We start from the raw sequence: 26509 nt of genomic DNA, 5'->3' as shown, positions 1-26509 counted from the left end.
TTTGTTCCACTGACGTCGCACGGAAATAATGCTCTTAAAATTATACTTTTATACGCCACGATGCTCCGAATCCAAGGTCGCACGGCTCACTGAATACTCCGTTGTCTTGGTTATGTACTGCCCGCTGCTATCTGTTTCCAGAATTTGCTGCTGATCGTCCTCCATGCTGCGAGTATCAATTTGCGACGACTGACTCATATCCTTCATAATATAAGCTGTGTGATTCTGGGAATCGATCTCGGCAAAGTCGAAGCAGCCCCCCATTGAGGCGTGCGATCTAGAGCGCGAGCTGCGATCGCGGTATCGCTTCCTCGCCGAAGAATCCCCATTTCCATATCCGTAGGTGTTACCCGGTGTTGAAGAGCCACTCACAATACCGAACTTCCGCATAACTTTCTCGAATACCGACTTCAGAGCTGGTAATGATGCGGCGAAAAGACCCGCATTGAATTCGGCTCTGCAGTCATATCAATTAGAAACGTCGCTGGATAAGGGCATGAGGGACAAGCTCACTTCACCCAGAGCGTCAAATTAACGGCCGCATACGTTGGATCTGTAACATTCACGAGATTGGGCAGCTCTGTGGCTTTTGCAATAGCACATGCAGTGGCACTACGAAAGAGGTAAGCAGATCGTCCAACGGCAAGTGGTAAGCAAAATACAAATGCCCTACATCAAGCCGACTAAAAACACCCCTCGCAATGCCCATTTATTGTATAGGGAAACTTTGACTTTGGAGAGGTATACAAGAGGTCCAATCGAAAATGCCAAATCCGTGACAATATTGCCAACTTGGTATTATCAGCACAACACACACAAGGTACTAACTGTTTGGGTGATATTCCTCACCGGTTTGGATATAGGACATGACTAAATTAACCTTGGCAGGCCAGCACGTCCCGGGGATCCTTGGGTCTTTGTTCCAAATTTTCTTCATTGGCCGGCAGCCTCCAAAAGTTGTGGGGAGAACGGTCAAGTTAACGAGTAGACTGAGTACAATGCAGGCCGCGATTACTGTGTTGAAGAACCTGCTCAGATCGAGCCGGAGTAGCGAAGTGCCGAGTCCAACTTTCAAAAGTGCCATCGCAATACCGTTGCATAAAATCGAGAAAGTTGAACACTTCATCGCCTGGACCACGTCGGCAATGTCCAACCTCAAGAACGGCTTCCCGCTTCCATAGACAACTCCGGCAATAGTTAAGCCTTGTCCCGCAAGGCCTGACAGCTAGTGAAGATATCAGTCAATAGCCCTATAGTTCACGAAGTCGCTCAACGCGTACCATTGCGAGAAACAGGAACGTGTCATCCCATCCGAGTGTCCTGGCCGAAAGGTGTCGGACCACCAATCGAGCGCAAACGAACACAGCACCAAATATGGTCAAAGCCAGAGTCACCGCAAATATCTCTGGTCCACGGTCACGCTTGGAAGCCATGTCTGCAGTATCCATCTTTCACACAACGAAACCCCCGATTTTTCCAGTATTGGAGAAAATCGAGCAGGATTCCCCCCACCCTGAAATCACAAATGCTGTTCCAATCTGGAGATCAACCCTAATCATGAAACTTTTTCAGATCTTTGATATCGATTGAAACTTAGGCTGGCAAGCAAAACGCACATAGATATCAGGGTGAAACAATGGAGCAAACAATGGTCTGTATTGTATGAGGTCTGAAGGGTGAATAACAAGGGGCATGCAATATTTCGCCTCCGCAGACAGACCTCGAGAAGTTAACAACCATCACGGTAACCATGCTGTTTGGCTACAGTATGTGGAGAGGGTCCGTACGTGGAGCACCATACTGGGACTAATGCCCGAGGCAGAAACGACCCTTGACAGAAATTCAGGAGGTGACCTGCGGATAACCAATTTCCTTGCTAATGACTCTAGAACAATAAGAACAATGGACGACTCCCAGATCTCACTTTATCAGGTCAAACCCTTGCAGCGATATAGTTTCGACGGAGGGACTGGGCGTCGATATGACTGGTCCAAGTACCAATTTTCGACTCCAAATAATCATCAGTTGCAGCCAAAACCCTTGTCGCAAATCCACAGGCCAAGAGAGTTGCAACCTTTGATATGAACATCTCGTGGTGCATCAGAGTGGAGCTCTTTAATGTCGAGCTGGTTCAAAAAATCGCAACGCAGCGTGCCCCCTCAAACAACCGCCGGTAGACCAATAAAAATCCAATCTTGTGATACAAACACTTTGACTGAGGAAACAAGAATTGAACATTGAATGGTGTACAGAAGCCTCCAAGACAATTCTGGTTCAAAAATGTTTTTTGGTGAAGCGGGACTATTTGCGTTATGCATGGCGATTGTAGACCAGCGGGCGGAGTGAAATTACCGAGACACCTACCAACGCCTGGAGTGTGTGGATCGATCCATCGCTATACAATCAGCGGAGTGCATAGTTTTTCTTTTTTCCAAAAAACCATCTCAGTCCTCCAATCAGAGTTTGGATCTACTTCTGGACTCTCAGCGATAACGTCCCTGGATCTGAAATGTGCGCATACTTGGCTCGTTCTCCATAGAGGTAGGTGATGGTTGGATGTGAAATCCGGCTCCTCAAAGATCTACACTTGACTCGATCTTCTGAAGAAGGAACTCAATCAATGATCGATCACCTTAAATGTCATATAATACTAACCCAGGTTCCCGCATATCCGCAAACCAAATGCAAAGCTCACACACAAAGATCGGGGAAAGGGGACAGAGGATTCAAAAACTGGGCAACTATCATGCAGATTAGCGTGTAGGATTAGACGCTACTGGGAGATACGTTCTCACTTATTAAACTTCCTCGGAGCTGCCACTCCCGTAAGCCTGCCGTACTGCGGCCTCCTCGGTTAATCCAAAACTTTGGATTTCAATGTCTCCTCCGGGATATTTCCTTTGACTTTTGAATGGATGAAGTTCTCTTTTTAAAACGCGTAGGGGCCTTTTTGGGAGGCCTTTTTTGGCTTTTTGAACTGTAGCGGTGTCACATCCCAAATCTCTCACTAACATTCTTCCCACATGTTTTGCAGTTGTTCTCTTGCCCAGTCTGAGAAGTCCTTTATGGGGCTCTTGCTGCTGGATTCCTCGGCAGAGACTAAACTTTGCCCAATCGGACACTATGAAACCAAGCGTGCAGCTCGCATCCTTTGATGTTTGAACTTGAGGAACCGACCCGTATATACCCGGCAATCAAGGTCGACAACTATACGTTAGCGGCATTTTCGGTTTTTTATCTCAATTCTCCTTCCTCTGCCCCAGGCTCTTTCATACAAACCATGATGCTTTAAATGTGTTCAGCCACACTTCCTTCGCGAGACATTTCAGAGTGCGATGAGATTTCCTCTAAACGTGTGATATTTTGAGACCCACATTTTTAGATTTACGAAATAGGACTGACTCTCTTGCAAACCAGCAAGAGAGTAATCAAGAGGAAAGGTCCCCGCTTCTTTTAGAGACTTCGTCCCTTGATTAGCGAATAATGCCGAATTGAGTTTTGCGAGTCCACAAAAAACTTTCAAAGTTTGAAAGTTTATATGCCATTGGTCCCAAAGATTAGTCTCAGGGACCGACTCATCTAGGCAAGTCAGTAAGCTTCTTGGTCTTCAGGCACTGCGCGTGTACTTGGATTTTGGACTAAAGATAACCAGAGACACTCACTGAAGTGCGACTTTGTTCAGCAACAGATGTCAAATAAAGGGCCTTTGTTTTCATGTTTGTGCAATCTTTATTGCCAGAGTTCATGAACCAAACCCCCCCCCCCCCCCAAATTGAAAATGTTCGCATGGATGTCAAACTGTGGATAACAAAGTCTCGCGAAAAGTAACAGCATAATAAAATCCCAAGAGCAGGTTCCCCTTTGTTGAACGCTTCAAATTCTAGTTCCGTAGAACCTTTTCTGAAAAAAATCTGACAGCGCCTCCGCCGCAAGCCACATAGCTCGCCAAATTTTCCAAGTCTGAGTGTTGCGCCGGTCTGCTCGGCGCCAGTCCTAATTATGAATGGGGAGGGACCTCGGGAATACTTCAGAAACCTGGCCAGGCTCTGCCTATTCTTCCCTCTACCCATTCTAGAAAAATTTTACCAATAATCCGACAAACCGCTGTATCCATCCCATAACTTGCACTAAATAAAAACAATAACCTGTTCACAATCCATCAGGCAGGCCTCCTCAGAAAACTTAGGGAACACCGGGTGTCCAATTTTAGATATTTGGAAGTAGTCGTGCAAAACAACTTATCTTATCCGTATAGCCATAATGACATGAATATTAAACACTAGGGAGGTGACGGAGATGAAGTCAGTTTCTCATCATTTTCCACCATCTTGCTTGCTCAGGCCCATTCCCCCCCCCGGCTCTGAGTGTGGCTGCGCCATCAAACTCTGGCGGCTACCCTAATCTCCTCACTGCCGCCCATCGCAGCTATTGGATGCCCAGCGATCGCGACAAGGTTCGTTATCTGACCCTTCCCCGCAAAGAAGCATAGACAATGGCTCGTTATGCGCTTGAAAACATCCGCGATATCGGTACCGCTCGGCAGGAACTGCTTCCGTGCACAAAACAGGGCCCAGTACGAGAAGGCAACTGCACCCTCATTTAAGTGCTTATTGTAAAGCCAACCCAACTTCAGTCCCTAGTTATTTCCATGCCTAAAGCCAACGTCATTGGTGCTGCGAAACAATCACCCCCACTTCACTACCTACGTAGAGGCATAAGCAAATGAGATGGCGAATTTATCAGCAGGTAAAGCAGACGCTCCATCACCACAGAGGTGTAGTGGTCGGGTCTTCTGCTTCCTGACCACAGACCATATATGAATACGGTGTCATTTCTCTAGTTTTGCTCCACATCACTCAGTCGCTCTTTTAGATTCTCTTTTCGGTCGTTTTGTCAGATTTCGGCTCCTTGCTCCTTTTTTATCGAATGGTCTTGAACCATGTTGCATTCATTTATTCTCTCCAGAGCTTCTCGTAGTTTGTGTTGTGCCTTGCTCCTTTTTGCTTCCCTCGTGACGTCTTCGGCGGTGACGAATGGCCGCGGGAAATGGGAGAAACGTATTGAAAATGAGTATGATTACATCATTGTCGGAGGTGGATTAACGGGTCTCGTCGCTGCGCATCGGTTATCAGAGAATTCGCGTGGTGCGTTCACTTCCTTCAGGGTGTTGGATTTCCTTTTCGGCCAATCGACCAGTCTTCAAGAGGATAATGATATCGTAAGTGTCAACTGGGGCCGTTGAATCACTTGAAACTAAACTGCGCGCATGTGCCGAGTAGTATCCGTCCTCGTCCTCGAGTATGGAGTTATTGATCGAAGCGATGCCACCAAAATTCCATACATGGGCACTTTCTTGAATTTCCCAAATATGTTCAACATCACAACTGCTCCAGAGCCTGGTCTTGAAGGGAGAATCTATTCAATCAGAGCTGGCTCGGTTGTAGGTGGTGGAACAACCGTCAATGGTAAGTATAGCGTTCCTAAGCCGTACTCGTTGGCTAAAAGACATATGCTCCATCTAGGCATGACATACGACAGAGCATCAGCTGCCGATTACGACTCCTGGGAACAACTTGGGAATCGAGGCTGGGGATGGCAAGGTCTCCTTCCGTATTTCAAGAAGAGTGCACAGTTCACACCTCCGCCGCAGGAGGTCGTTGATGAATACGAGTACACCTATGATCAGTCCGCCTACGGTAGCCGCAGCCCGTTGAAGATTACGTACCCCCACTGGCAAGCCCCAGACCTCTATAAGATGTCCGATGCATTTACTGAGATGGGAATCCCCTTCCGCAATGAACACGCTAGCGGGGACGCGATCGGCAAGTTTTGGGCTCCCGCTTCCATCGACGCCAAAACCATGACGAGGTCGTCTTCGCTGACGGCTTACTATGACACTGCCAGCTCCCGCGATAACCTCAAGTTACTCACTGAGCATCAAGTCATCAGTCTCACTTTTAACGAAAACAGCAACATCGTATCAGGGGTAAAAGCTATTGACAGAAAAACAAATAAAGAGGAAACTTTCCGTGCTAAAAAGGAAGTCATTCTGGCCGCAGGAGCTATCCACACTCCTCAGCTGCTGCAACTGAGCGGCATTGGGCCCAAAGCAGTTGTAGAAGCCGCTGGCATCACTTCCAAGATTGACTTACCTGGTGTCGGAAGCAATTTCCAAGATCACCCGGTCGCTTACTTGAACTGGAGGGTTGCCAACAACTTCCCGGAGCCAAACGCCATAGCGATAAACGCCACCTTCGCTGGGGAAGCGCTGGAGCTATACAATAATCTCAAGACTGGCCCGTACACCAAGGCGCAGGCTAGCATGATTGCATTCCTAACCTTGTCCATGATCACCGACGACGTCGATGCTCTGATCAAGAGCCTGAATGAACAGAACTCAGCCACTTATCTTCCCACTGTGTACTCCAACAGCGCTCTTCTGGTCGGATTCGAAGCTCAGCGCAATATCCTCGCTAAGCAGCTTAAAGAAGGCTCCGTCGCAGCGATGGAGCTACCAATCTCGGGTTCAGGGTCGGTCCCCAACTCGATCCAAAAGCCTCTCAGCCGTGGAACAGTCCACCTCAACCCCGACAACCCTCGTGGCGAACCTATCGTAACGTAAGTTTTACCATTTCAAAATGGAAAGAAGAAGAGGAGGAGGAGGAGGAGGGTCAAGGCAAACCCAATCATAAGTCACTTGAACACTGAAAAACAATCTCCCACTCTAATAGATACCACGCCCTCAAAAACCCATTCGACCGCGCCCTAATAGCTACCTTCATCAACTTCACGCGCCGCTACTTCAAAACCACAGCCCTCGCCAGCCTGAAGCCCGAAGAAGTCTCGCCCGGCGTAGAGGCGCAAACAGAGGATGAAATCATCGCGAAACTCATTGCAGGCGGTCCACTGTCATTCGGCCCCTCGTTCGCGCATCCCAGCTGCAGTTGTCCCATGATGCCCCGGGCCAAGGGAGGCTGCGTTTCTGCGGATTTGTTGGTGTACGGAACGAAGAGGCTTAGCATCATCGACGCGTCCATCATGCCCATTATCCCCGCTGCTCATTTGCAGGCGAGCGTGTATGCCATTGCGGAGAAGGCGGCGGATATTATTAAGAGGAGAGGTTAGAGAATTGGTTAGGTGGGGACGGGCACCCCTCCTTTTCGGCATCATACCCCGACGGTGCCTGTATTCGACTTATTCTTTGCTTTTTATTGCGTTTTAACGTGTATTAATATAATCGTCATCTGTTCTTATTCGGTCGGTGGAGTAATACCAAACAATATAACCCACGTCGGTCGCTCTGGCGGTCATCGTATGGCTTAAATCCTGCTTCCTCCATTCAAAAGTCGTGCATATAGCCTTCAACATCAGACGTTAAAGCCGGGGAGGAAATAGTTCTCTAACTGCCAATTGACGTCAGTAACAAGAACCACACCCCCATGTATGAAAAACTTCTTCCTCCTTTTGTATACATCCCATCAGCGCGCTTCGAGAAAGCTTCCCAACATCATCACTCATATATCCATCCATGCCCCGGACGCGATTTCGGAACAAGCAGCATCAATCCGCCGTTTGTCCCAGCAGAAAAGTCCCTTCCTCCCAAACCCATCCCGGCCCAGCCAATAAACTCACCCATCATCATCATCATCATCATCATCATCATCATCATCTCCGCATCTCATCTTAGACCCCGCTCCCACACAATCCGCAAATACATAGCCCGAGACGGCGTCAAATGCGCTGCTCGCGTCGATCTGTTGTTGGTCTCCGCGGGGCTCGGCCATTCATTCCTCCGGGCGGCTGGGCTTAAAGTGGCCCGGCCGGGCGGACCTTGACGACTATTACACATAGTTAACCGGGCCCTAGAGGCTTAGTAAGCTACCGCTCAACCTGCATCTTACGAGGGCCCGCCAGCTCAATGTAATCCGCCATCTCAACGTTACTGCCTGCCTATACCCATGACATTCAGCTAATTTTTCAACGAATTGCTCTATATTTTATATATACAAGTAGATTATAGTGTAAATGAATTATCTCTGAGATTTCCTAGTAAATTTGGTGGCATTCACATAAATGCCTTTATCTCTGCAATACCTCTTAAGTTCCTTCATAACCCTCTTCCATTTTGGCCGCAATTTCTCCAATGCCTCCTCCATATCAACCTTCTTATTAATTGCCGTCATTTTGCGGCAGTAGCTTGCGGATATGACACCTCCCTTAATAACCACCCTCTGCATGCCGTGGAGGCGGTGTTCTCGAGCCAGTGTGGCAGCAGAGGTTTGAGCTAGCTCCTCCTGCAAAAGAGCTACTGTATTGGCCATTGCAATACTACCCTTATAAAGTTTTTGTAACCCAATATAAATATAGTCCGCGTCATAGTTGTCATCCTCCTCCAAAGCCTCCAGTTTCCACTTATATTGATTGAATTGGTGTATGGTGGAAGGAGTATACCAGGTCTCTGAGTCAGTGGAAACAGACCCCTCAGATTCCATAGGAGTTGATTCAAACTCATGTAATTTATTAAGGACAACTGATGGATTGAATGGAACCAGGCCAGTTGCTTTCCATCATTGCTTGATTGTATGAACCTTGAACATTGCTTTCCAAATAGAGGTGATAGCATGAAGAAATTGTGCTTGTCACAAAAAGTCATAAATTCGTGGGTGCAATGGGAATCAAATCCATCTAATAGAAGCAGACGGTGGGTTTCTTTGATGCAGGCTTTGATGGAGTGATGAAAGTGCTGAATCCATTGAAAAGAGATCTGATCATTATTATAGCCAGTGTCAGATGTAGCTATCATGGCATTCTTCTCTATTTCATCTGTCCACCACTCTTGTAGCTGCTTTGCAGTGAGAATATATAAAGAAGGGATAGTAAAGCCATTGATTGCAATTCCTTCAATGATTGTAAGAGTTTCCCTGTTATTTGAACTGCCAACATAGGTTCTCCTCTGAGGATCTTGCATTATAATCCACTGATCACGGCTGATTCCTATTCTGAACCCTGTTTCATCAAAGTTGTAGACATCACAGTCCTGGATCCCATGCTTCTCTTTTATCTCCTTAAAGCAGTTAAACCAATCAAGAATGAATGAAAATTGGTGAGCCTGTTTCCGCAGTATATCAATGGTCTTTTGCTTGCGTACATTATACTCTGGATGACATTGAAGGAATCTTTTGACCCAGTGCTCTCCAAGCCCGGGTGGAGGTGTGGTGAGATTGGTATGACTCTGCGCAAGTAGAAATTTGGCAGCACCAAAGATCATTGAATGATTGGGAGGTAGGCCTAGCTTATCTAGAGATTCTATATAGAAACAGAGTGATTTTTCCTGGCCAGATGATAATAGTCGATTAGCAGGGGTTCATTCAATTTGAGAGACGCGACCATTATAACGATTCAGCAGCCGGGAGTAGGGAACTTCAAATTTTCACGCCAATGCTTTAATATTGGGATTTTCAACATCAGATATTGAAGATAATGCATCTGCGATCTTATTCTCTATTAAAATATATGTAGAAGACACCACGTTGGGTGGTTATTGCATATTAAGAACAGGGATTTACAAAAATAATCATATTTTGAAAATAATCGCGTTGAGATGGCGGATTACGTTGAGCTGGCGGGCCCTCGTAAGATGCAGGTGAGCGGTAGCTTACTAAGCCTCTAGGGCCCGGTTATGGAATAGCGGGTGGTTGGTGCCGAGCATGGCGCCCAACCGCTAGCCAGGTTCGGTCTAGTAGCCCGCGCGAGGCTTTTGTGGTTCATAGATCTTGTTGTCGCCAATAGTTGGACAAGTGGGAGAGAGATATGTTGTTTTGAGACGTTGTTATGCGTATTGGGGGGACGGGGGGTTGAACGGGCGCATTGCATTGGATGTGGCATTGTCATCTTGGTTTCATGATGTTTTATCTCTCTTTGTCTCTTCTTCGTTAATGCTATTTTTGTTGGTTTGGGTTCCTCTGGGCTTGCATTTGACAATCTATAACTATATAACTATATATATATGTATATATACATTGATATATATTGAGTAGATGCACGTATATTTTCATGAAAGAGAGCAATCAAACCTGACATAAAATCGATATTATTCTCTTTTATCGCATCAGTCAGTTTAATTATACAACTGACATGCACATTTTAAAATACATATAAACTCAAGTCAATGAGACTGGTCGGCTTCTTGATTTTGCACTCTGCTGAGCGCAGTTTAATCTTCAAAGCGTGCTCCTGCTCCAAATCATACACAAATGTCTGATACTAAACTTCAAAATAGACATTAGTAAGTGATTGCAAAACAAAATATACCTTGTATATCCACTGCTGTCTATTATTCGATCCCAACAGATGAGTATGTATTCCGTGGTCACTCGAGTGCCGGCTACCAAATCCTCAACACCAGGAACCATCAGCCTAAAAAAAAAACTTCGCGATTAAAAACACAACGTTGCCCTGTCAGATCATTCTCCCTGAAAGAACAGGCACATGGAAATACCCGAAACCTCATAGATCGGTGGATCTTGAAAAAAAAAAAAAAAAGCATAAACACAGCAAGCATATCCATGGAACGCGCCGGATAGGCCAGTGTGAAACGGCAGGTGTGGATGGCCAGACATTTTCTGAATTATAGGTATTACATAGCTTTACGAATGTAGATAGTTGGTGAGCATCTAGTTCTGTTCCATTTATTATCTTTATCTGCAGTGGAATTGTTTTGGAGTTGGGAAAATACTTTTGATTGACTGCGGAGGAAGAAAGCCTAGGGTTCGTTCAATTTTGAAGCATGCTTCGTTTGAGGAGATCCTCTCCTTCCCCCCCCATCTCTTCTTCAGGTTTATTTCTCTCGAAAGAACTAACGAAAATCTTAACAAGAAGCTGAATAGCAGTCACATTAAAGATTTCTGATTTATTTCCGTATGTAAATTTCCTGTTGTGCATGCGATAATCTCATGGCAGTTTCCACTTGGTCGGCAGAGTTCAGGTGTTCCATCAGCAGCATGATGGCCCCCGAAACACTCTTTTTTGAGTCTCCACGAGCGCATCGCATTTATGACAGGTCAAAAAATTGCATTTCAAACATGTAGCTTCCATTTCTAAATGAAATAAATAGCAGAATAGTAAACAGAATAAAATGGGAAACAGTATTTTGCAGCGTTGAGTAAAAGTGAGTGTTGTTTGAGCTGGTTGGTTGGCTTCGGTTGTGCAAATTTAGCGGGAGGGCCTTGCTGCCCTCCCTCTTCGGATCTGGTTATTTATACGAGGAAAACATACAAATCCAAATTAATGGAAAGGAGGGGGTTTAATAAAACAAATAACATGGCAATCGATTCTGTGAGCAGTGGAGAATCAGATGATTACAATAAGAAGGCTTGAGTCCGTGGCGTGGTTGAAAGATCAGAGATTGCAGTTTTGCTGTCTGGTTACGAGCGAAGTAAGTGATATCGTGATCCTGGGGGAAAGTGATGGTAAATGCAAAATATGCAAATCAGACAGAACTGGATATCCCAGGCATTCTAGAGATGCTATAGATAATTTCCCTTTCTTAATCATTTCCCCTCTTCAAGATCTTTGCGATGAAGTTGGTGTGGTTTGGTTGGGAGATCATGAGTTGTTGGACTGATCCGTGATCTAGCCAAAAAGCCAGGATGTATTTGACAATGTTCTTTAGTGATGCAGCCACAACGGTAGGTGTTTGAAGGGTGAAAATATAAAAATACGATGGAGATAGGTGTAGATATTAGCATGAACCAGTAAATAAGATAGAACTACTCGTGGGTTGAGAAAGATCAGAGGTGAAGTAATTTCAACAGATGATTGGAGGGGTTGGTTGGTTTTTGGTGATGCGCAGAGGTAAGATTGAGACTGTGGGGAAGGTTTGTGGTAGATCAACCAGCTTCCACGACTGAAAGCGAACAGCTACTGTTTTCCTTTGTCGAATGGCAAGGAATGTATCGAAGAATGGAAAATGGGAAGGGATAGACTATTAAATAACCTTGACATGGAAGTTAAATAGACGGTCCTTTGTCCGTAGTGCTCTTCAGTGGTGAATATCCATCAAAGGGCCTGATCCTGCTCTTCGTAAACAGAGAGGATAATATATCTCATGGAAATGTAAAAGAGAAAACCTGGAAAATTTGGAAAATTAGTTGAATCTGTTATCGGATATTGTTTCGGCTTTCAAAATAGAAATATCATTCAAAATGTCAGAAGCAGGGCTGTTGACATTTTCTCCTCTTGCATCGTTGGACATTCTACGATAAATGGGGAGACCGGCAGAGAATCAATATCTAGTTTCCAAGTTAACTACCGACCTAGCGAAGGGCCCAGTCAGACCAGTGGTTCCAAATATCAGGTCGAACGCGAACAGCAGAATATCCCTGAGCAGCCATTCAGGATTGCTGTGGGAGGGGGACGTAGATAGAACCAGCAGCGAGCCCGTCGATGGGCGGTGGTTGAACTCCATCCACATCTGCCATCCACGCAGGAAGCATTTTAGAGATACAGGCATGGGCCACCAACCAGGGCTAAAACGTAGGTTCCCGAAAGGGGTGGTGCATGAACTATATCCCACCAACAGGTACAAGACACAAGGTGTAGGAGAAACTTTGTCACGTCGGAGAGATACTTAAAAAGTCACTACAGGAATCAAGCCGATTGATTTCTCTCTGATGCGGACCTCCAAGGCGACGAGAGCAGCAGAAGTCCTAAGCTCAGCCGACGACAACAGAATACCGGACGGAATATATCAGAAGCCAGACACGAGAGGGACGGTGAGAGCTACGGTAGAATCGGGGGATCAGTGGAACACACTGGCCAACTGAACAGTGTGCAGCGTCGGCCAGTGTTGGCCAGTGTGTGTTGGGGGGGGGGGCGGCGGCTGGAGTGATCCTGCGCAGGGCCCTGTGCTGCTATAAAAGGCGCAGAGCCCCGCTGTCTCGCCCACGCTTTCCCTCGCCCACTCCCAACATCTTCTCCCAACCACAAACATCCCCACGTATAACTGCCAAACAACAAACAAACAAACAACAACAACCACCACCACCATCATCATCATCATCATCATCATCAACAACAACAACAACAGCCACCAACCACCTGTGTACACCAGGTCTACCACACCCACACTGTTGTCCTCTCTGTTGATCACCCATCTCTCTTAATCCCCACAAACACCACGAAAATCAAATCACTATGCCTCCCAAGAAAGCTGCCGGCTCCAAGCCCTCGGGCACCGCTACCCACGCTTCCTACAGAGGTATTTGTTTCCCCTCCTGATCTTCCACCACCACACCCATCTCCCGTCCTCTCATCGCTAGATCCGTGATCGCGTGCTCTTGCTGATTCCGCCCATATAGATATGATCAAGGATGCCATTATCAATGTGAGTCTATCATTTTTGCGCCACGGTCGCTTGTTGTTCGCAGGCCCGCGTGATCGCCTAAAAAGCTAGCTTCGTCCGCCTATGCCAAAAAGTCGCCACGTCGACTGGCAGCTTGCGAGACAGCTTCGATCATCCACAACGCCTCTGTCGCGTTGGTTTATTTGCGATTTTTATGCTGACTTTTGTTTCCCCTACAGCTCAAGGAACGCAATGGAAGCAGGTAAGCTGTTGTCCCCCCCCTGACGTCGGGTCGCTAACCCGCGCCGTTCGCCAGTATTCCTCTCTTAGGGGCGCGTCGCTGGTTATTTTCGGATTTTGGGCATCTGACTGATGAATTTCTTCTACTTCTATAGTCGCCAGGCTCTCAAGAAATATGTCCATAACAACAACAAAATCACCGTTACCTCCCAGAGCGCATTTGATGCCCAGTTCAACCGCGCCGTCAAGTCTGGTGTCGAAAAGGGCGAGTTCACTCAACCAAAGGGTTTGTTCCCCCCCTCTCCAATTCCCTCGCCGTCTTCTTTGCAACCCCCCCCCACTCCACATCCTCCGTCGCGTCACTACGCTGCCGCATCATAAATCCAATCAATATTCCCCGTCAATATCCAAGTCGCGTCTTGCGCGCTCAATCGTCAACAAAGAAGCTAACGCGTCCATAAACCAGGTCCATCTGGTCCCCTGAAGCTCGCAAAGAAGGAAGCTACCAAGCCCGCCGCTAAACCAGCTGCTAAGAAGGCCGCGAAGCCTGCTGCCACCAAAAAGGCTGCTCCCAAGCAGGCCACCACCAAGGCGGCCACCACCAAGAAAGCTGCTCCCAAGAAGACTGCTGCTGCTAAGCCAAAGGCCAACGTTGCCAAGCCACGCAAGACCCCAACCGTACGTTTTTATACATCCACCATGTTGTCCCGTCTTCCATTGTGTCTTCGAAATTTGCTAACACTTTTCCATCAACCAACAGGCGCCGGCAGTTGTTGAGCCAACCAAGGTCCTAGGCAAGACCAAGTCTGGACGCGTCACAAAGACCACCGCAAAGTCCTCACCAAAGAAAGCTGGTGCGACGAAGAAGACGACAACGACGACGAAGAAGGCCACACCGAAGAAGGCAGCTGCATGAGCGTGGTTGTTTTCGTTTTCTTCGTGCTTCTTTTCATGACCGTTTTTCTTCTGCTGAAGGACTCCCCGGGCTCTCCTTACATCTTTGTTTTTCTCTCGTTTGGTTTCCTCGGGCGCATTTAGCTCTAGGGTTGTGGCCTTTATGTACGGTACGGATGACTATCGTGCACCCAAGTTAGCAGTGGATCTGTTCTGTTCTCGTTTTTTAAATCTGGTACGAAATGGCGTCTGGTAGGGAATATGGGAAATGGATGGGTTTGTTTTTGTGTGTTTCGAGTGCTGATTTCTTCGCTCTTTCTTGCTTGTTGTACGTGATGTGTGAGTGGATGTATAACCTTTATGTTAATCGTTTTGCGATGGGTATATTTCCCGTCGCGCAAAATTATTCTCGAGTGTCCGTTGTTGCTGTTTGTAGGGATATGGCTTTTTTTCTTCTTTTCTTTATTTAATTAAGTATCCTTTTTTTTTAAATTTTTTTTTTATTATAAAAATCGTATGGTTTGGTGGTTTTATTTCACGCTGATCGAGTCCTTTTCTATGACTTTTCGCTGGTCAGGTTGGTTGGGATCGGGAGTGATATTCGTATTTCTTGTCTTGGCTCTTGCTTGTATAGTTTTCATGGATGTTATCGTTTCTGAGTTTGTGATTGGATCTTAAACGATGTAACTGCTTTCGGGGATTGTCATGGACTCTATTTAAATTGTAGCTAGGGGTTTGAAATGCGAATCCATTGGGTGGTTGGATGGTTCGAGGAAAGGATTTAATGTCTATTTTACATATTGATGAGAATGAACTGGCCTTGTTTTAAATTGCCTCTAGGGATATATATGTATGTACATGTGCATGAAAGAGGTTCTTGGAGGTAACAACTAATTTTATTTAGTTGGTTGACGGTTTATGAGTGGCTGGAGGGGGAGGTGGATGGATGGATGCAGATATACATATATATACATATATATACGGTTGATCGAGCAGACGATGTCGCGTCCCCGTCCAAACCACGCCTTGTCATATCTATGCGAAAAGATTGTAGGCATTGAAATTTTCTCGTTCGCACTTTCTGAAGAATTAACTATCTGAGCTTCTGATTGTGAAGTGACTACGCAAAATAATGCCTAGAATGCTTTCCCACAGGGACCGTTTCTATATACGCGCCAGAAGGAGGAACGGGCGCGCTGCTCTCACCAGATGACATCCGGGTATATAACTATACATGTCTATACTCGTAAGTGTGGATAATTTTTATACTGCAGGCGGTGATATACGCTAGGATCCAGGTAGGCGCGTAGAATTCACGGTGTCAGAGGAGGGATCAGTTTTTCCTGCCTTTCGTTCCCAGGTGTGAGAGTAGCATGACGAGAGCAATAAAATTCACGCGCGGAGATGTTGTAAAGTGGCTGGAGGCAGGGTGGTTTAGGACTTCGTTAAATATCCGGTCTCTTATCATCGTGAACATGTGTTTATTGTATCGCTTAGTCCGGATGTTTACAATTTTTGTGTCCATGCTTCTGTAGCCGGGGGAGGTTTATTTATCTGTGCTTGCGGGATGACGATGGCAATGATAATGGAATGGATGTTGATAGGCTGTGCACAGCTATTAGCCATTCCCATCTCCTTTTCACTTTTGGCCTTCACACATCTTAGCCACGGCAGGCATCACTTTATCCATCCGCATCCGCAGGGTTATCATTAGTTCGCTCAATCCCAATCCCAATCCCAATCCCAATCCCAATCCCAATACCTCTCTCTCCCTCATCCCACTCAGCTGCCGCAAACAACGGCCTCAAATAAATAAATAAATAAATAAATAAAATAAAAGGAAATAGCGCATTTCTCACACCCAACCGGCGAAGTCTCCACGGAGGTCTTCTTGAAGATCTCCAACACACAGATGCAATTTGCGTCATCTTTACGGCAGTTTGTGACACGCCTCATGCTGTTTTTGGAGGTACCGCGCACGCGGGCATCTGGGCGGAGTTTTGGCTGTAGGTTGATGCAAAGATTGGAGAAGGAGGTGGATGGATTTCATGGTGTTTGATGGGAGGATGGTGATGGAATCGTACTCTGGTGTGAGAGGAAGACACCGAGTAAAACAAGAATGGTTTGAATGTTCTCTGAAATTTCGAATTCAGGATCGGAGAAGTTTGAAGGTGGAAGAGGAGACGTACGTGATTTTATCTAACTATGTGTTCTGATTCAGATATATGCTGGTTTTCATGATCCCAGGGCCTCAGAGCCTGATGAATCTGTTCTGTTGGGAGGTGTCGAGTTCCAATGTGCGCTTGGATGATATGCTTGAGGAGAGTTCACCTGATTCTTGATTCCTGTTGTGATCGGCCAGCAGATGAAAATATGTTGATTCAATCGCATAATTGTCGAAATATGTATCAGAGCGTAGTTATCAGATAGTCTGAGCATGAAAATTGTCATTGTCATCATAATATCAGATCATGAATGTAGTATGCACTCTTCAACTTCTAAGGTTATTGTAAAATAAATGATAATAATGCGGTGCATGCAGCAACCCATACTGGTTTGAGCCAGAGTATCTACTGATGAGGGCGAAAATGAAAAGAGGGTTGATCACCAGCTAATTCCGTGGGAATCGTGCGTCGTTATTGAGTCTCGACGAATAAATAATGGAAATTTTGCTGATGGAGAGAAATGCTCGAATTGTTCAAGCCGCGAAACAGGTAATAGGCGTAATTTTTTTTAATTTTAATTTTATTTTTTATTTTATTAATTTTAATTTTTTTTTTTTTTTACATGGATTGATCCAACCACATTCCTTGAACCCTGTAGACTGGGGAAAGATTGCACATCGTTTTCCTTCCCTCTGTGAAGCTGACGTCGTCAAGCTTATGCGCAAGACCGGATCCATCAATTGCAGGCCAAATCTCATTCGTTGCAATTATGTCACTGTTTTCCAGTGGCATTGCGTATGAAGTCTGAATGTTGTTTAGTTTGTTGATTTATTTTGTGTGGTTGTAATCAATGGGAGTTCTAGTGAAGGATTATTATTTTCTTTGTTGCGACATCTTTAATAAATAAAATTATGGGTCCTACCAAAGGAGCATCCGATGAAGGCTATGATAATTCTTAATAGTTAAGTGGCTTGCTAATTGCACGGAACGCCGGGATTTGTGGTGTTAGTGGTTAAAGAGCCGTGGAACGCAGGTAGCCGTGCACACCGGTGTTGACGGGACGAAAATCTTGAGAAAAGGAGTCAATTGCAGCCAGCCAGGCCACTGGATCTTTTCATGTCAGTGTACTCCGTATGTGCTCGATAACTGGTTGTCCGTCCGAAGCAATGAAAGTATTCTTCTGTACGGGTATGATCCAAAAAAGTGCCAGCCTTACGCATTGACAGAATCAACATAAGGTAACCTTATTGTTATTTTTGGAAGTTGGTTGCTCTCATGCTGCTGCGCCACAGGAAATCATTGTCCCAAGTTCGAGCTTTGACTGACTCAGCGCCGAAACTGGATACACCATCCATGGGACACGACCTTCGTAGAATTTTCTGTTTTCTCTGGTGGAGATTTGAGAGATCGACCCTGGAGATATATGCTCTTCTCCAATACTCCGGATAGCTGAGGCCTGATTAATCGGCGGAAGAGGCCAAGAAATGGATTAATTCGTGGAGCAAGGACATCTCCGTATACCGCGAAAGACGAAGAGGAATGATAATAATAATCATACAATCGTATCGTAGGTTCCTTAGATATCGTGCTGTCTGTCGCATTGGGTGGCGACGAGGATGGGGCAGTTCGACGCTGGCAATTATTACAAACTACGGAGAAGTCCGCTGGAAACTGCCACAGCTGGCCGCTAGTCCCCAAACGGACAAGGCGCCCAAGAAGGATCAGCCTCACCTAGATCCCGTGACCTGCAACTACACCCTGCTCCAACTCCGCCTCAACAAACCAACTCTGAACCAAACCACCACAACCCCCCTATATGAGGCACAGCCTGCTTTTGTCTGCCATTTCTCCAACTCTCCTCTCTTTGCTATACTTACTAAGGTGTGTGCCCCTAGTCATATCCGCTGGTTGTGTGTCTCTCGCGCCGCACATTAATATGTTCTCCTGTTGCTCTGTGTGCTGCACCTAATGAGCGTAGGCAGGCTGCTCCTCCAACTTCCTCCACCCCCCAAATTACGGACCGCCCACCTCCGACTAAAAAGTATATTGTAGTAGGGTTGTTGGAGTCTTGACGGCCCTGTTCTCTCCTTCTCTCTCCCTTTCCTATTCCCTGTCATTGTTCCGGAGTGGAAAGGGAACCCTGTTATCCTCCAATTTCCCCCCCCCCCCCCCCCGCTTCGGTTAGTGCAGCTGCTCCTCCAACATGCCCTCGTTTACTACCACGGAACCTCACCTCCTCCGCCATACGCACCATCAAGCTACTTCCTGTCCAGCTTCCCCTCATGACCAAATCACCCGAAAGTCATACGAAAAGTCGTCCATAAGCAATACCTTCGTTTGGACAAGCGATGCAAATGGGGAGAGCGTCTGCGTCGATTCCACGTCCGAACACTTTGTCACCAGCTTCAAAGGCGGGAGTCTGCCGTCGCTTGCATCTCTTGGCACCGCACGGTCTGCTCCTCCTCATGGCCATGAGCCCGTCAGGCCGAGAAATGGAAGTATCCTTTCAGTGATGACGGCGCCCGGAAGAGATAGGGAAAGGGAAAATGGTAGCATGACTCAAACCCAAAATGATTGTCGCGGGAATGGGTCCACGGACTTCTCTGTGCCGGAATTGAATGGGGCTGTGGCTGCGACTCAGAGGAATGGCATATCCCCAACGTCCAGGTCGACTAGCCCTGGACCCATTGCCAAGGGGCATAGCACTTCATCCTATGACTTCGCATCTACTGACTTTGCTCCGGCTGCTTCGATGTTGGACGGCGCTGTCATCCCTCTTTCCCAAGAACCACCTTCCCACACAGAACACAACTATTCCTCTCCTAGCGCACCTATTCGAACTGACAGCGATACCCCGGTCTCTCCAACTAGCTCTCGACCACAGCGCCATACTCTTCAGGTGCCTAAGTTCAATAACAGCCGGAGGAATAGCCGCGATCTATCCACTCCCAATCCCAATCCCAATCCCAATCCTAATCCTCCTGAGGACAGTATTGCAAGTGGGGATCGACATACTTCCCCGACCACAGGCCGTCGACGGGCATCCCTCAACTTAGCCCGAAGGACCACGCGGTCGCTAAATTCTGACCTCCACACAGATGAGATCGCACCCGAAGAGGACGCTGCTCGATGGGCAGAAATGATCAAGCAAAAACGGGCTAGCAAGCGAAGGCGCAAGGAAGAAGAGGACGACGACCGCGTTATTATCGGCACCAAGGTTGATCAGAACCATGTAAACTGGGTTACAGCATACAACATGTTGACTGGGATTCGGTTTACGGTTTCTAGAACCAATGCCAAGCTGGACCGTGAGCTTACAGATGCCGATTTTGGAGCGAAACATAAATTCTCCTTTGACATGTAAGTCGTTCTCGAGTTCATGGCCCTCTATTCATTCCTCCACTTTTACTCACATGTTCTGTTTGTATAGAACCGGCAACGAATTGACGCCCTCCGCCAAGTATGATTTTAAATTCAAAGACTATGCGCCCTGGGTGTTCCGCCGTTTACGTGCGAAATTCAAACTCGACCCTGCTGACTACTTGATGTCCCTAACGAGCAAGTATATTTTGTCTGAGTTGGGTTCTCCTGGCAAAAGCGGTAGTTTCTTTTACTTTTCCCGCGACTACAAGTACATCATTAAAACTATCCACCATGCCGAACATAAGCTCCTCCGAAAGATTCTGCGCGATTACTACGAACACATCGAGAACAACCCAAACACCCTAATCTCACAGTTTTATGGTCTCCATCGGGTTAAGATGGCGTATGGCCGAAAGATTCATTTCGTTGTTATGAATAATTTATTTCCACCGCACCGAGATATTCACCAAATGTTTGATCTTAAAGGCTCAACCATTGGCCGGGACTTTCGGGAAGAAGATGTCGAGAAGAACCCTAGGGCAACACTGAAGGACCTTAATTGGATTCGAAGAAGTCGTCGTCTCCAATGTGGCCCTGTCAAGAGAGAATTTTTCCTAGCTCAACTGAAGAGGGACGTGTCGCTGCTTCAACGTCTAAAGATCATGGATTACTCGCTGTTAGTTGGTATCCACGACCTGGGGAAAGGCAATGACGAAAAGCTTCGAGGTAAAACTCTCCAGGTTTTCCAGCCCGGTGGAGAACGGGGAGATGATCATCAACAGCCCAATCTCCTTATGAGAACACCCTCGAGACTCGAGAGCGCTCGGAAGGCCAGGGAGCTACGAGAGATAATCAAACGGGAAAAGCCGGTGCCAATTCAAGAATCTGCCGCCCTCCCAGATGAGATATTAGATGAACGGAAGAACCTTGTGTTCTATTCTGATGATGGTGGGTTTCGGGCTACCCATGAAAATGGTGAACCGGGAGATGAGATTTACTATCTCGGGGTCATTGACTGTTTGACACATGTATGTTTTTATTGGACATTATTATTAATATCCTACACCTCTTGCATGGAACTATGTTTAGCTAACTATCCTTAATTTATAGTATGGCATGATCAAGAAAGCGGAACATTTCTGGAAAGGACTTTCTCACAACCGAAATCAAATATCTCCAATCCCTCCTGTAGCATATGGGGAGCGATTTCTCAACTTCGTCACGGGCATCGCCATGTCGAAGGAAGAAGCTGAACGCGAAAGACATAGCAAAGAACAGGGCTACACGTCAATGGATGGCACGGCACTTCCTCATGCTCATCCAAGCTCCTCTATTGAAAGAGTCATGGAACGGGCCGAAAGAGATGCAGCCAGGGCTGGCAGAAATCTCGCGACCGATCCAGAGCCCCATCAACATATCTTATCTACCATCCGCTCCACCTCTAGCGATATGCCCGGTGTCACATCTACTCTACCAGTCGTGGAAGAGGTTGGGGAAGCTGCTAGTACTGGAAGCAAAAGTCGAGGGAGTGGAAGCAGCAGTGGCGAAAGGCTTGAATTGAGGGATAGTTACAACAGAAACCGGCAGGACGACAGAGCTATCGAAAAAATGGCCAATGGAGAAGCATGGAATTCTTCCGAATTCCGCACTGCCACGGGACCATCAGGTCCTCCTCCCCTACTTCCGGCCCCGCCACCGAAATCAGAACCTCCCTCGAACTTCGTTGCATCTGTGAAGGGGAAAGCAGCAATGCGGGAGCTCAGGGCTGACTCCTTTCTCTCTTCGTCAGAATTGAAGGAGCTCCCTCCTATTCCTCATGATCTACCGCGACCGCCTTCATCAACGCCATTCCCCACGATGGACACTTCTCGATAATTGTTATCTCCTTTTCTTCTTCTGTTTTTTTAGCATTCACTTTTTGTCTTTCTCATTTTTTGTGGTTAAAAGATAAATTTCCTTTTGTTACATCCGTTACGCTGGCCGAACTGTGGCATTTTCATTCCATAAGATGCCCATATCATTGTCAGCACTCCACACACACTCACAACATACCCACGGATTTTTTTTTTTTTAACTGTTGTTAGTTGATTCCTTTTTCTTTGCGTTTCCATTTTTGGGAGTAAAAGAGGTGAACCCTAAAAATGGGCCGTTTGTTTTTTCATAACTTAATATTGCTTTGTTTATATCTACAGCACAACAAATTCCTGGAAAAGGCGTGGATTGTTTCACGCAAATTAGCGTTTTCCTTGGGGTTTTCTCCTCCTCACTTTTCTTTTACTTTTCCATCCCGTCTAATTCCATTTTAGATATTATTGATATCATATGTGTTCTTGCTAGTCTTCTCTCCCTTTTATTTTCTCTGTTTTCTATTTTGTCACTATTTTTCCAAACGAAAAGTACCCAGCATCATCCTCTTTTTTAGAAGACCCGATCGACAAAAGATCCAAAAAAAAACCCCCCCAAAACTCTCATTGTGGGAAAGGCACCAGCAGATTTTATGCCAATTTGGATTCTTTCCTTTCTCTCTCTCACTTTTAAAAAATGTTTACTAGAGCCCTTGTTTAACACCAATTTCTTAACCATTTTTTTTTTCGTTTGTTCTTTCTGGGTTTTGTTTTAATACCTCTTTTTTGAATGGGATATGCCACGACTGATTGATTATTATCAGGAAGCAAGGGGAGATGAATATATTATATCACTTGGAGTGAAGCGGGGTATTCCCTATACTTTCCTTCTTTTTTTTTTTACTATTATTAACTTATCATGCTTATCCTATTCCATTCCCTCTTGTGTGTTTCTTATTGCAACCTCGAGTACAATGGCTTCACCGGCCCTATCTGCATATTTTCCTAGTTTTTGCTTTTGGGCTTCCTTTTTATTTCCTTTTGTTTCTGTGCATTGTGTGGGTCTATTGTGGTTTTTGTGTACTTAGTTGATATTCCCCCACGGTTTATCATCTGGTATTTCTTTGCCTCCTGTTGTGGTGCAGTACTGTAAACCAAAGTTATGACTATACAGGACGAAGGGAAGAAAAAGTAAAAATCAAACTCTGGATCTGGTCTTTAAACTGTTTCTTGGTTGATATTTGTGATGCTTTAAACCAGAATGCTGGATGACTGATTCGTTCTTTTCGATGCGGACAGACGGCGCCACAAAGCAGCAGCGTTACGAAAACCTATGTTGGAAACGACCCTCTCCCTCCATCTGGGTGTTCGAACAGATGGTTCTATTTTGCCATTCGAAGACGCACGAATAGAGGCGGGTACATTTCTTAAAAACCTACATTCCTCTCTCTTCCGTACGTTGGCATATATTATCAGCAAGATACAGGGAAAATAAAATATGAAATGTATCCCCCTTACCTACTCCCAAACACTAAGAAAGAAGAAAGGAAAGCCAAGGCAGGACAAAAAAGGACATTGTGTTAAAATATCCTGAGGAAAGGGGCCGAGAAAAGGAAGTTCAGATGAAAAACCCTAGTCTTCCTTTGCTCATGGTTCCAGGAAGTCCGATCTATCCCACCTCAGCCTTGTTCCTTTTTTCTTTCCCTGTCGAATTGACTGTTATCGACGTGTATCTGGGAGACAAAAACGTTACGTTATATGTTCTGGATTTTTTTCAAGGGGAAAACTTTTAATATATCGCTTCGAATACAGAGCCTATTCAACCCTAGACCCAACAATTTACACAACTCACTAGCGCGTGTGTGAGTGAGAAAATGAGTGGTTGATAAGGTTGAATTTCAAGACATGGTATCTCGCCTTGTGCTCCACCTTGCGTAGCGAACGAAGTATGAATGAATGGAGAAGGGGAATGGATTCAGGGGGAGTTAACATCTATCGATCTTGATTAATTGCGAAAGGAAAGAGGATGAAAAATGGATAGAAAGAAAATTATTGCTGGTATTTCTTTCCCTGAGTATGGTAGATTGGAATCCAGATAAAAGTAAACTGCTATCCACTTCGTTCTGGGGGTGGAAGCTGTTGTATTGGGTAATCCAGATTTTGAACATCATATGGTCAAGGGAAATAAACAAAGGTATGGGAACAGTGCAATTGGCAATCAATTATGGGGTGGGCACCTCTAGGAAAATAATCCCTTGCGCTGTGGGCTCCGAAACGCTTCAACTGTCTGCATTCCACTTGCCATACCAGATAGCACTCTGTCCATGCCATCGAGATCCAATTCGCCCTTCTTCAGTCTCGACTGGTCACCCTCAATTAGGGCCTCTGCGTTCCTTTGGGTATCTGACCCAGGCTTAACAGCTCCCTGTTCTGAAGGTTTCTGTGTAAGAATTATAAGCTGATGCTCAGCCGTTATTAAAACATCTGGTTTAACATTTTTGGTGCCCTTTGCTGTCGTGGAATTATGAATAAGCTGAGCGATTCCATTTTGAAGTTCCCCAAGGAGATTGACATTCTCAATTGGAATTGGTTTGCTGTGACTCGACGGATTGAATGTACCATTGGGTTTGGCGCTGTTTCTCCACAAAGTCAGAAGACTGGCTATCCATATATTCTGACTTCCGTGCCATATGACAATCGACTCATCTGGAAGCCCATCCTTTGAAATCTTTGTAGCCAATACAGATATTCCACCTCGCGTTGAGGATGTTGATGGGTTGTTAGCTGAGGAGCCTTTGAAGAGCGTATCTTCTCTAAATCTTCTGGTAGACGGGGTCATGGGTACGAAACTAGTTCGATTGTCTGCTGTTGGTCCAGATGTAAGAGGTTTAGTCGCCGATATAGGCCCAGATATAAAACCGGAGACAGCAAACGATGTCACTGAGCCGCCTTCGGTAGATGAAGTACTTTGATTGTGGGCAGTGCTTGTGAAGTCTTTGTTTCCCGGGCATGTTCCTTCGGGATCCCAGACACCCCACGATCCATCCGAGAGAAGAGCCATAATGGCTTTGCCTCCAAGCACCCATGCTGCGTCTACTACCGCCATCCGTCGGGGTATTCCACTAGGAGACAGACAGAATTCTGTAGAAAGCGTGACTAACCAAGTTCCCTCAGATTCCTTAGGGGCCCCATCACTGGACCACGCCCTCCTGTCGGCAACAGGTTTTTGAGATTTTGATGCCAGACAGGAATAAATCTTAACGCTGCCACTAGCAAATGATACAAGCAGATGAGAATGACGTTCAGAGGGATATTGGGAGGGGTTGAATGAGATAGCTTTTGCGGGAGACGGGAGCAGTAGATGTTGCACAGGGAGAGCAGGTTCTGAGGGTAAGATCTGTGAATCTTTGGACTGGCCTGGCTGATAAGTGATGGGAACTCGATAAATCGAAAGGGTGCCAGATCCTTCGGCGGAATTTACAGCTACTAGAAGATCCCAGGCGCCATCAGATTCTGCATCGGGGTTGCTCTTAGGAGTGCGGTTACGACTCTGAGACCTGTATCGACTGCTGCTGTCACTAGGGTTTCGTGCAGTGAAAGTTACAGCAATGCCTGCTGGGATAGCTTGTATGGACCCAGCACTGATTGTGACAGATTGAAGTCCCCACGATGAGCTATCTTGGGGGTTTGGAGGTGTTAGCGGTAGTGCGAGAACTCGGATTGAACAGTCTGCGCAAACAGCTGTAATAACAGCAATGTTGGAAAATATCTTCGGATATGACTCTAGAGTCGATCTGAGTTGTTCTGAATTGAAAGTGGGCACTGACAGGCCTAACACTTTTACTCCAAGTTGGATGTCGATATGCTGTAGGATGTCGTGAAAAGGTCTTGACAGATCAATTTCGTCCTCTTCGTCTTCGAATTCCACGGGTGGCGCAGCCGCATTTTTAGGGTCTGGAGCGGGTATTTCGTCATCATCGTCTGAATCAATAATCATAATAACATCATCTTTTGAGGTTCCGTTCGGGTTTGGCTGTTCTTGCTCCACTGGCTTGGGTTGTTGGGGTTTGAACGCCTTCCCACCTCTCCATAAGATCCGTATCCCACGATCGTGACCATATATTATTAGAGTAGAGCAGTTACCGGCCTGGATAGGGTATATTTTGGTGTCATAGACTCGGTGAGGTTGCTGGTAACTATTTATCTCTTCAGCACGTAATATCCGGGAGGGGAATATACGAAGATAGTTTAAGATCTGCTGAAACACCTACCTTAACTGTACACCATTTTCTCTCTGGAGAACAACAGGGTCTAATGGGAGACCCAACATCGCTTGTTCCCCCTGTTTGCCAGCTGAAGAAGGCGGATAGAACAGGTCTTGTAGGGACCCAACCGTAGTAACCTTGTTAAGGTGATAGCGCTGCAATGTGCAATTGCTACCTTTTGGACGTCATAAGAAGCGCAAATTGTGTTTTTGCATTTCTCGTGGTGTTTGATCTGTGTGCTGTCTTTCTGTGAGATAAATAGATGTTGAATGGTGTTGATGTAGAGATAAAGTTGAAGAGTCGCCACTAGAAGTCGCGCTTCGCGTCTATTTAACTAACAACCGCAAAGACATCTTGAAAATAAGCGGCTAACTTAGAACCACGCCTTATACTACA

At 46.0% G+C, this 26509-nt stretch overlaps 6 protein-coding genes across 6 annotated transcripts; 4 read left to right on the top strand and 2 right to left on the bottom strand.

The window, feature by feature from the left end:
* Positions 1–48: 48 nt before the first annotated feature.
* Positions 49–1433, bottom strand: PADG_06005 (uncharacterized protein; the record flags this gene model as incomplete). The annotated part of the gene is made up of 5 exons (XM_010763201.1): positions 49–457; positions 514–612; positions 674–791; positions 850–1225; positions 1281–1433. 5 exons carry the CDS (start codon positions 1431–1433, stop codon positions 49–51), a joined length of 1155 nt encoding a protein of 384 aa, XP_010761503.1.
* A 259-nt stretch (positions 1434–1692) lies between these two features.
* PADG_12022 (uncharacterized protein) lies at positions 1693–2085 on the top strand (the record flags this gene model as incomplete). Its single annotated transcript, XM_010763309.1, has 1 exon — positions 1693–2085. One exon carries the CDS (start codon positions 1693–1695, stop codon positions 2083–2085), a length of 393 nt encoding a protein of 130 aa, XP_010761611.1.
* Positions 2086–4939: 2854 nt separating this feature from the next.
* On the top strand, positions 4940–7125 carry PADG_06004 (uncharacterized protein; the record flags this gene model as incomplete). Its single annotated transcript, XM_010762994.1, has 4 exons — positions 4940–5144; positions 5280–5465; positions 5523–6618; positions 6732–7125. 4 exons carry the CDS (start codon positions 4940–4942, stop codon positions 7123–7125), a joined length of 1881 nt encoding a protein of 626 aa, XP_010761296.1.
* Positions 7126–13194: 6069 nt separating this feature from the next.
* On the top strand, positions 13195–14498 carry PADG_06001 (histone H1; the record flags this gene model as incomplete). Its single annotated transcript, XM_010763200.1, has 6 exons — positions 13195–13258; positions 13359–13384; positions 13582–13604; positions 13738–13868; positions 14049–14260; positions 14343–14498. The coding sequence occupies 6 exons, from the start codon at positions 13195–13197 to the stop codon at positions 14496–14498; spliced, it is 612 nt and encodes a 203-aa protein (XP_010761502.1).
* A 4346-nt stretch (positions 14499–18844) lies between these two features.
* PADG_05999 (1-phosphatidylinositol-4-phosphate 5-kinase) lies at positions 18845–21879 on the top strand (the record flags this gene model as incomplete). The annotated part of the gene is made up of 3 exons (XM_010763199.1): positions 18845–20001; positions 20072–21032; positions 21115–21879. The coding sequence occupies 3 exons, from the start codon at positions 18845–18847 to the stop codon at positions 21877–21879; spliced, it is 2883 nt and encodes a 960-aa protein (XP_010761501.1).
* A 2208-nt stretch (positions 21880–24087) lies between these two features.
* PADG_05998 (uncharacterized protein) lies at positions 24088–26178 on the bottom strand (the record flags this gene model as incomplete). The annotated part of the gene is made up of 2 exons (XM_010762993.1): positions 24088–26044; positions 26120–26178. 2 exons carry the CDS (start codon positions 26176–26178, stop codon positions 24088–24090), a joined length of 2016 nt encoding a protein of 671 aa, XP_010761295.1.
* Positions 26179–26509: the final 331 nt, after the last annotated feature.

This window comes from Paracoccidioides brasiliensis (genome assembly GCF_000150735.1).
Source record: "Paracoccidioides brasiliensis Pb18 unplaced genomic scaffold supercont2.7, whole genome shotgun sequence".
NCBI classification, from domain to species: Eukaryota; Fungi; Ascomycota; class Eurotiomycetes; order Onygenales; family Ajellomycetaceae; genus Paracoccidioides; species Paracoccidioides brasiliensis.
This window is presented reverse-complemented; position numbering and strand designations above follow the sequence as displayed.